Consider the following 10648-nt stretch of genomic DNA (forward strand, 5'->3'; position numbering starts at 1 on the left):
TACCCATGTGTGTAATGTGATAGTCTATTGTCTACATGAACAAGAAACGAGGATGAAGAAGAAGAGAAAAATGCAGATATTTACGCCACATGAATAACATTACATACATATACTCCTACTACTTTTAGTACATTCATTAAATTAGTTCTTTTAAAAACTGGGGGACATCCATGTATTATAAATAAAGCGTCACATAACTAGGTTTGTAAACAGGGCTCGTCAGCTACACTAGACTGCAAGTCCGTTGCTCGCTCGTTAAAAACTGTTGGGCTAGTGCTGGGTATCTTGTATCTTGCCGGGGCTTTACATTAACACTTGTCCAACCGTCCGAACAGGGAAATTGCTCTGTCGTACAGGTTAATACAGTGTATAGGCTATTTGATCAGACAGGGGTCCCAAGTAGGTTTTTATTAGATTTGGTTTCTGCTTTATTTTAAAAAATTCCATTGAGAGCCATTATTTTCTCCTTATAATCCTTAAAAAACTTCAATCTAAAGTCTTGCATTCCAGGATGATGGAGTCAATGAGGGACTTCTTTAGAGTGTGAGGACCTCTCCTAACCATTCAATAAATGTACCAACATAAACAATAGTCTATCGGATTAAGGTCAGGGAGCTAGAAGGCCCAAATATCCTGGGACACATAGTCGTAACAGGGCTCCTGGAGCCAATCCTGAGTCGGTTCACAGCCTTCTTCAACGCCACAACCCTTCTCCTGTCGATCCAAGTCATCTTTGAGACCTACGCATTGCTTATATCCAGATAATTATTTACTAAAGTCATTACAACAGAGCACTTGACTTCTGCCTTTGAAAATGTAATAGCAGGGCCTTAGAATAACACTATTCCGACTCTTCTTAATTTGAAATAAATAACCTTCAAAATAAATATATTTTTCTGAAAAAAATGATAGCAAAACTGAGACTGAAAATGGAAAAGCTTGAATGACATTAGTTATTATATTATTTGCAAAAACGATTTTGAAACTCTGATGTTACACACACATACATCTTTTGATTTGAAAAATCTTGTTACATTCGGAGAAATTTACATATACATAAAACATATTGAAGCAGAAAAGACTGGAATTACATTTTGAATTGTACTTAACTTTCGTTTTTAGACAAAGGCACCTTCTATTTTGTACTGAACATACATTTGACACATCCTTGCCCACTCCCTGTGGATGAGAAATAGCTGCTGATCGAAGAGGGATTTTACGGTCAGGGTATCTTCAATTCTCACCCCGCCTTTTATCTGGGTCTCAACATTAAAGCAAACTTGGCATAAAATGTTAACCCCAACAACTTGGACTTCTTTACAAACATTTCTTTGAGGATATTGTCCGCACATGGTGAGTACGTTTCGGTAGCACTTTTGACAAGTGCTGGCATCCTTGTTTTTTTTAGCATACACAGCAAATGCCAGGAGAAATTAGCTTTTTTTGTATACACAGAAGTAGGAGGCTTTTCGATACTAAAATAATCAAAACTGATTTGGTATTGATTATCATAGGTTAGATTAGCTCTTGCAATGATGTATCTTCTATTTCTTTTTCTCCCCTGTTATTTTGAATACTGGTTATATTATTTTCAAGTTCTTCCTCAGTCTTTAAATCTTGAAAAATGTCATGTGGTAGAAATGATGTCCAAAGACCCACTTTTGCCTTGCAGAGCTTCGTATGGAGACCTGTTAATCCCATAATGAAAGGTTCTATTATGCATAAGCTGAACGAATCTTATTCCCTCGCTACAATAGTTGCTTTTTTGATCTTGCATCCAAGTGCACAACATATTTTCAAAGTCCTAATTAGCTTGTTCAAGGCTCTCCTTATTTTTTGAGTAGTGTGGCTTCCTGTGGACGACTTTTAAGGCTAGTTAATACTCCTTTAGACTATTTACCGCTCTATTTACAATTCGTGGCCCTTATAGAACTGAAGAATAGTGGGAGCACCGAACAAAGTAAATATGTCGATAAGATGATAGCCTTCTTCTAACGCCGTTGATATTGCCTTAAGAACCACAAAATTAGTGAGATGGTCTTGATACACCATTAAAAATTTTGTATTCTTGATCAGGATGGGCTTGAAAATCAACGAGATCAACTTGGCATCAAGAGTAGAACTCAGAAGACATCATTGGTTTAACCAAAATTCCTTTTTTGTCACCTTTTTGTTTTTTCTGGCAGAACTCACATAGTCTAAGACATAGGTCAACATCATAACGTGTAAAGTTCTTGTATTTTGAGCAAGTTCTTTCAAAATTCTGTCTCTTCCACCTTGACCGATAGCCAAATGGGTCTTATCCAGAAGGATAAATAACTCAGAGTCTGAGATATAAAATAGAATATTACTCGAATTTTCTATTAAATAATATATTAATTTGGTCTTATTCCCGACTGTCATTATGTCATAATGTTGAAGAAGACAAATATACTCTTGGTCTCTTCCTAATGATTGACTTCGGCTGTTTTTTTCACTTCATCAATTAACGTTTAGAATCAAGTTTCAGAAAGAGAAACCTTATTTTTAGCTAAGTTGCCTTTTACTTGAGACAATTCATGGTAGAAGTGTTGTTGAATGTCAGCCTGGAGTGGTTCATGCCCTGCCACTACATTATCTTTCGACATACGGAAACTAGAAACTACATGAAAAATTGCTGAGAAAATCATTTGTGAAAATAAATATATTGCATAAGTTCCAGATAAACAGGGCTGGGAGGAGTTGTGTTAAATGCAATCGTACCCTCAAATACTATTTCAATTATCCGGTTCCTTTGTCTTATTTTTCTGATACACCCAAAAAAAAAAAAAAAATTTTATTTATACTTTATCCGTAATTTCTAGTGATGGAAAATGATATGCTACTATCACAATTATGCTCATCACTTTAAAACTCATGAAATTTTACTTCATTATTATGACCTCATCAAAAGTTATCATAATAAGTTATAGCTTATAAGGATATAAAGCAGATTCAAGCTAAAATTACCTATATTGACCATATATAAACTTCAATTTGTGTGGTAAAATCCTCTTCCTGCATCTTCAGATATATTTAGATATTAAGGGTTGGGGGATTTATTATTATATTTGAAAATAATCCCCCCTTTGTCTAATTTATATGTTTTAGTTTAGAGGTCGTCAAACCAGGGACCAAACAACTATGTAGTCTCATGGCAGAGGGCCAAAAAACTATCGCTGCAGAGACATGGTGGAAAACCATGTTATTGAACTATAATGGATGTTTAGAGAAAACAAGGATTCAGTATAATTTTATTTAAACAATACTCTTATTTTTTACTACAGGATTATAATCAAGAAATTAAATATAAACACAATTTAAAAGAAAAATCGATATTTTACTAGAAAAAGGAAATTAGGAACAATACTAATTAATTAATGAGACACTTTTTTCTACATATTTTGTAGTGTTTTTTTATTTTGTATCAGGTTAAATATTTATCGAAAACAGGAGCAAAACATCAATCAGGTGGTCGTCACGCAATCTTGTTCTCAAATTACTATTAGCCTACTTCATTTTACAAAAGAGTTGTACACAAGCTTATATGCATCAAAACAAGGGTATTATCAGTTTTGCGCTATTCATAATATATTTATAGGTATTCTCCGGTTGGTAATGTACAGTTCCTATCAAAGTCACGAGTGGATTCGAAAAGAAATTTTGATTTCAAAGGTTCAATAAATTGTAAGTCAATTAATTCAAACTGGTATTTATCTGGCACTTGCTCCACATCTGTTTCGAAAGTAGTGCCAAATAATTGAAATATAATTTTATATTTCCAGAAGTCAGCAAAACGTGAGAAACACTCTTTAACTCATTAATAGAACTCATGAAGACGTCTGTGATTTTGGAGGCTTGGGAAATGAGAGTAGTTTCCTTTTTGGAGCTGTGATTCCCAAACTTGTATTTTTCTCTCAAAAACAGTCATTCGACGACCAAACATCTCAAATACAATCTTCTTCTTTCCTAGAAGTTCAAGATTCAAAGTGAGTCAAAGTGTCCATGAAGATCGTGAAAAGCTAGCCCACTGTGGAGCTTGAATGTAAGAAATATTTTGTTTCTTGCTCGATAATAACATAGATATAATTTCTCTCAATCCATATACTCGTTCTAGCTTTTCCCCACCGGGATAGCCATCGAACATTGTAAAATATTTTAGCTCACTATACTCTGCTTTTTTTAGTTGTTTTTTTTAGAAAATCTTGAAACTGACGATGATTTAGTTCTCTTTACAATATTAAATTCAATACTTTTACGACCAAACATGATATCTTTTTAATTCAGTAAAATTGTACACAACGCTTCATAATGAATAATGCAATATATATATATTTTTTTTTTCAATACCTACATGATTTTGGAGGAATGCAACAAAGCCTTTTTTCTCTACAACCATTGCAGGTGCTTCATCTGTGATTACTCCAGAAGTATTTGTTAAATCCAAATTTATTTCGGTAATCCATTTTAGTCAAATCAATTGAACAAATTCTTCCACAATATCAAATGCTCTTGTCACACCTCTGACAAAAACTGCAAGCTGACAAAAATCCTTCAAATCTATTGATTCATCAATACCAATGGAAAAATACTCCAGATTATGCAAAATATTACTTAAACCACTTCTGATAATTGCTGCCAGATCTTCAATTCACCTTGTTACTGTTTTTGTCGACAAACTAATTGCAGAAAATAATTCCTCTTCTTTTTCTGGACAAACTACCTTTCCTACCTTAAACAAAAATTATTTAAAAACTCTCCATTTGTAAGAGGTGTCATCCTTTTCACAATTTATATTGATACCCTGTAGCTAGCACGAGGGTTTCGGCCACTTTCTTCGTTGTTTTAGTAAAAAAGGAAGATTACTTTGTTAAGTTATTTCTCAAGTGCATTATTTGCACTCTCGAGGTGCAAAGAATGAAATTTTTGAAGGCTTTCAACTATTATTTTGGATTAGCATTCCTACATTTAGATGATAATCTATGATAAGATGACGAGCTGGTCAAAATTTACTCGCAACCGTTCTCTGCTTTAGTTCATGCTAGCTTGATGACTATGTAATCGAAATATGTTGTAGATTACAGGAAATAAGTTAGCATACACAAAACACAAGTCCCTATGTCATATGCTTCCCTTTGTATTATTATTGACAGTCTGTAACTTATATGATTTGTCGATATTATTTATAATACCTACTAGGTGTATTAAATGTTGTTTATTAAATAATTTGCCTGCAACCATCAGGCAGTATATACATTACCTTAGTATTATATATAATGCCGGATTTTCATTCTTTCCCAGTAACATCTTTATATATATATTTATATACAACGCTCAGAAGGGATCAACAAGAAATTGTATTCTTGTCCTTTTGGAAAAGGACAATAAGTATATATAGGCATATTATTTCGTTTATTTATCAAAAGAATATATTATAAAACTGAGACGACAAGATGAACTCTCTGTCGGTATGTTTACTAGCCAACATAAGTAAACAATGTTCATGTTCTATTAAATTTATACCCTGAAGGCATGTACTAAAATACAAATGAATAAAAGAGACATAATAGAAACTTTGTGCATATGTATATTATAAACCTTTAAAGTTATAAGCAAGCCTCATACTTATACAAAAAATAGCCAAAAATTAGAGAGTCCTGCTCCAACGGTTAAACCAATATTCATAACAACAATTAACATTTCACCTTCTTTCATGTGTTCCCTATGAAACAAGAGGGTTTAACCCCAAAAATTAAAGCAAATATTGTCAATACATCCTTTTGTAATGGAGAATGGAATTATGAAAGCAACGTCTGACTTAAATATAAACCTGGAAGGGTTTTGTAGTAATTCATATAGTCATATTTCTTCCGTCTTTTTTTTTACTTAAATATATTATTCTTACGTCCGTGTAGTACCAATTATTTGGCTGAATATTACAGCAAATAAACAAAGGAATGAAAATAATTATCCTACTAGACGTTCTCTTTCCTCTAATTATTGTTATGAACGTTGGTTCGTTGCATTCGAATTAGATCTTGCATTGCCTTGTACACTTCTTAAGAGTTATTGAACAATAATTTAATTGTTTTGAAGAATTGACAAATTACCTATTGGTTTCAAGCCTTTATATGTATAGTTAAAGGTTGCCTAATAAAATAAATGTAGCGATGTGATAAAAACAAAAATGGTTTATTAATCTAAACTTTGTTCTAATAGGACATGAACAAACTAAAAATATATATATATTACCCCCAAAGAGATGCAACAGTCTATGGCTTGTCGTTTCAACTGGTTGTTTAAAAAATGACCGATGCTGAGAATTCATGTCATTTAAACACTGTCATTGATAAAATTATCAATTTAATGTATTTAATAATTATTATGTTTTCTACATATGATAATAAATTAATAGTTGGGCAGACAAAAAATATAGAAGGCCAATTTTTTTTTTTTTTTCAAATAGTTAATTTCCCTATTGACAGTCGAGGTTGAGAGTGGATAAAAAAGATTATCGTAAAACTGTCTATCGGTTTGTTTACAAGGTAACATAACTAAACAATGTTCATATTTTATTAAAATTATACCCTGAACACATATAACACAAAATACAAATGAATACGAGAATCATAATTAAAATTATGTACTTATGTATATTCTAAGCTTTTAAGATTATAAGCAAGCCTCAAACTCATACAAAAAAATCATAATAGTCCAAGCAAGAAATTAGAGAGTCCTGCTCCAACGGTTAAACCAATAATCATGGCCGCAATTAAGATTTCGCCTCCTTTCATTTGTTCTCTTTGAACTGCGAGGGTTTTAGGACCAAACATTAAACAAATATTGCCAATATATCCGTTTGTAATGGAAAATATAATTATGAGAATTATGAAAGCAGCATCTGATTCAATATACACCTGGAAGGGTTTTGTGATCATTCATATATTCAAATTTCTTCCGTGATTTTTTTCACTACAATAAAAATATATTATACTTACGTCCGTGTAGTACCGATTATCTGGCTGAATATTACAGCAAAGAAACAAAGGAATGAAAATAATCCTGCTAATAGACGAAAATAAAAGGATGTATGATCCCATAGATGATGGCTTTGGCCATTGGATCCAACCAGCCAAGAATCTACCAAAATAATCTCCTATATTATACATTAGAAAACTCCCAATAGGAATAAAATATTTGGTATGCCATTCTGTTGCCTAAAACTATTTAAAATGAGTAAAGTTCTTTATTATATTGAGCGGTTACGTGATGGGGATCAACTGTTGAGGATATAAGGGATGTCAGCGCAGGAAAACGGCTAGAGTAACAAGGAAATTGATAAAGATAGCAAGGATCCAAACCCAGAGCTTTCTCAAAATATATTTTATTTCATTGAAACTATTGTCATCGACTTCCTTTCTTTCAATCATTTTTTCTTCAAGGGATGGATCCTCTTGGACATTTTCTTCTGGATGAAAATACTTTATGGAGTACATAATATAAGTATTTTAAAAAAAATCAATCAATCAAATTTACCTTATAAAAATCCGTTTTCGTCATGAGAATAATTAAAACCCCACAAATGAATGTAAATAAGGTAGCTAGAACAAAACACATAAAAGCGGCTGTGTTATGATCAGCCCCAGCTGCTAGAATGCCAATGTTAACAGAGCATGAAATTATTCCACCGATAGCCTGTCCTTGAGTTAGAGCATTCATATAATTTGAGGGAAATGCGGCAGCAACACCACCTGTGCCACCCTGAAAGAGGGACATAGCACTGTTCATAATCACTATGGTTGCCAGAGTGACTCCTAGAAACAGACCCTGCAATGAGTCTGTATTTACTTTAGCAAATATAACTGTTGATATGAGAAGAATAAATATGACAGAGATGGACGTGAGTAATCGTGGAATGATGGGCACTTTACGGCCACAGATAATAGTGAATAAGAGTCCAATTATATATGGAACCATCGATGAGATGGATAGATATGATCCCCAATGCACTTGAGTGTCGTTCAACTCCCCCTTTTTTAAATGATTAGAATCGTTCTGGAGGGATGTGTAGAGATGTTGTTGTTCCGGTATATCTCGGAATTTATACATCCAGTATTCATGTACTAAAATGGAAATATATGAAAAACTGCACATTATTATTTTTTTTTTTTTTTTTAGATTTACCAGCTACCATCATATTCCAGGGGAGGAGAGTCGTGATGCCGATCCATATCATCACAATGAAAATAAATCGATATGAATCCTTGGGATGTAACGGTTTTGTCCTATCCATGTTTTCTCACTGATTATCCTGTGATGAAAACTCAAACATGGAGTTCAAAAGAACACTAACTTTAACAAGTAAATAATAAATAAATCGTTTGTCTTATCTCTAACTTCTAGAGAGAGAGAGTGAAGCACATGCGAACGAAAAAAGAAAAAAAAAGATAGAAGGATTAGAGTCAATATTTGAATTTTGATACAGTAACTTATTTTTACAACAGTAAGAGATTTTCATTCATCATGATGTAAAATTTATTAGTATAAAAAAATGTTATACAATACAAAATCAAAAAAAAAAATAATAATAACATCTCTTCATTTAAGTGTGCAATTACTCAACTTATTTCAAGGCTTTTTTTATATAATTCCTATTCATTTCACGCCTTAAATTTTGTCAATTTGATACGACACCTAAAGTCAAAAGTCATTTGTTTACTGATTTGCCTACTTTAAATGATGGATGTGAAATTTGAGTCTGAGCCCATCTTTAATCCAGTCAGTATAAATCACACAATTCCTAAATTACTCCCTGACAGTGGCGCCGAAACCATAGAAGCTACGAGAGCCAATACAATACAATTCGGTTATTAGGTTTCCTACTCTTAACTTGCAAATACATTGCAATTGTGCAAGTCCCTGGTCACCCAAAACAAAAGGTACACAGAGGGCATGTATTACTGCAGTGGCATCTTTATAAAGGGCTCAAAATGCCTCCCCCAATAGTGTCTGAAGCCAAAAAAATATTATGATAGATACGAGTATATATTGATTGGGAAAAAGTCATTTCGTATTTTTGTTTTATGTCAATGCTTAATAAGAAGTGTTACAATCATATTATTTAAGCCAAGTATGCCCTGTTCTGTTCGATAACTTGTTGCCATGATTTCTGTCTTATTCGAGTTTCTTTTGTACCCAGCCGTCTGCAAATAGTTAACATGACAGTTTATCTCGATACTTTCCATGATTTTATCGACATTTTCGACGACAATCCTACTTGTGCGTAGCACATCATTCACCTCTATTACACTATTTTATAGTATTTAATTTATGAAAATGTATAATAATTTATCATACTCAGTCATTGGTTCTGATACTGATAAAATTATCAATTCAATGGATTTAATCATACATCAAAGTATATTAATAATAATTAGCAATTGGCAACAAGAAAACTACAAAAGTACCATATGTTTTTTTGTTTTTTTCAAACTTATCCATTTTTATTTGTTAGTAACGGGTACGAGAGTATAAACAACCACTTGTTGGGTCTTAAAGAAGGCAAAATCAATCTCTTGTGAGATTGTTAATGAGGATGTTTTTGTTCCTTTTAAATATTTAGTTACATAAGAGAATAAATTATATAAAAATAAATTGTATGGCAATGCATTCTAATCAAAACAGGAATATTTTTTGCAAGACATGCATAGTATTTAAGTGTTCGGCATAATACGCTATTGACTTTTTTAACAATAAATTAAAGGAGTGATCGCAAGAACTGAGAGTCCAAAGAGATACAACTGAACCAATGACTGGCTGGACAGGGCCGAAGAAATTTATACGCATGCAACACCGTTCCAAATGTTTACAAGTTAAGGCGGATTCACTCAAATCATTTAACAAACATAATTTCTTGCTTTTTATTATTGTGATTCCACTTCACTTCATAATTTGTTGGGGAAAATTAAAAGTTAATAGATTAGAACTTTAGAGAACCGACCTTGATACGTCTATATCACTACTTGGAATTATATAAGTTCTTTACTGAAACTAAAGAACCACATGCAGCATGTCGTTAACTTCCTTCTATCTCGCAACCTCCTTGTATTTCGCAACCTCTCATCCGAACAGAAAAAAAGCCTAAAATTAGTTGGACAAGTCATTATTAATATGGAATTATTATTCAATGAATGTTAGGAATTGTTCACAGCTTCTCAAAAACTCATTCTAATTCCACCAATCAACGTTCAAAACACCGAGGAGGGGAAAAGAAGAAAAAAATTGAGAGCTCCCCACAAAATGTATTGTAAATTTTTGTATTAATGAGGTAATGGGAGATTACATATACATAGATATTTATATATTAAGAACTGAGATATTACTACAATGATGTAACATTAGTTCAGAAGGTCATTTGTCAACCATTTGGGATATTTTTATTTGAAAAAAAAAATCCAATTATTAGACGTAAATAGCTGAATATTTACCTATATCTATAAATAAATAAAAAAATGCCTGTAAAATGATTAACATTGAAATTAAATTATATCGTAAAAATTTGTTTATGGCTATATGGTGCAATTTCTTTTTATAAAGATGTATATTTAGTTATTTGAAACTAATCAATGCT

The 10648-nt window shown here is 32.4% G+C and overlaps 1 protein-coding gene across 3 annotated transcripts; it reads right to left on the minus strand.

Annotated features, from left to right (window-relative positions):
* Nucleotides 1–7016: 7016 nt before the first annotated feature.
* Nucleotides 7017–8504, minus strand: LOC121121818 (equilibrative nucleoside transporter 3). Of its 3 annotated transcripts, none has more exons than XM_040716804.2 (4): nucleotides 8203–8504; nucleotides 7555–8141; nucleotides 7285–7499; nucleotides 7017–7235 (listed from the first exon to the last, which is right to left on the minus strand). In XM_040716804.2, exons 1-3 carry the CDS (start codon nucleotides 8309–8311, stop codon nucleotides 7320–7322), a joined length of 876 nt encoding a protein of 291 aa, XP_040572738.1. In that variant the 5' UTR covers nucleotides 8312–8504; the 3' UTR covers nucleotides 7017–7235; nucleotides 7285–7319. The 3 variants fall into 3 exon arrangements, with proteins under 3 accessions (XP_040572738.1, XP_071746079.1, XP_040572739.1); XM_071889978.1 differs by having other exon boundaries at nucleotides 7017–7241; XM_040716805.2 differs by having other exon boundaries at nucleotides 7094–7235; nucleotides 8210–8383.
* Nucleotides 8505–10648: the final 2144 nt, after the last annotated feature.

The sequence above is a fragment of the Lepeophtheirus salmonis genome, chromosome 7, assembly GCF_016086655.4.
Source record: "Lepeophtheirus salmonis chromosome 7, UVic_Lsal_1.4, whole genome shotgun sequence".
Lineage (NCBI taxonomy): Eukaryota > Metazoa > Arthropoda > Copepoda > Siphonostomatoida > Caligidae > Lepeophtheirus > Lepeophtheirus salmonis.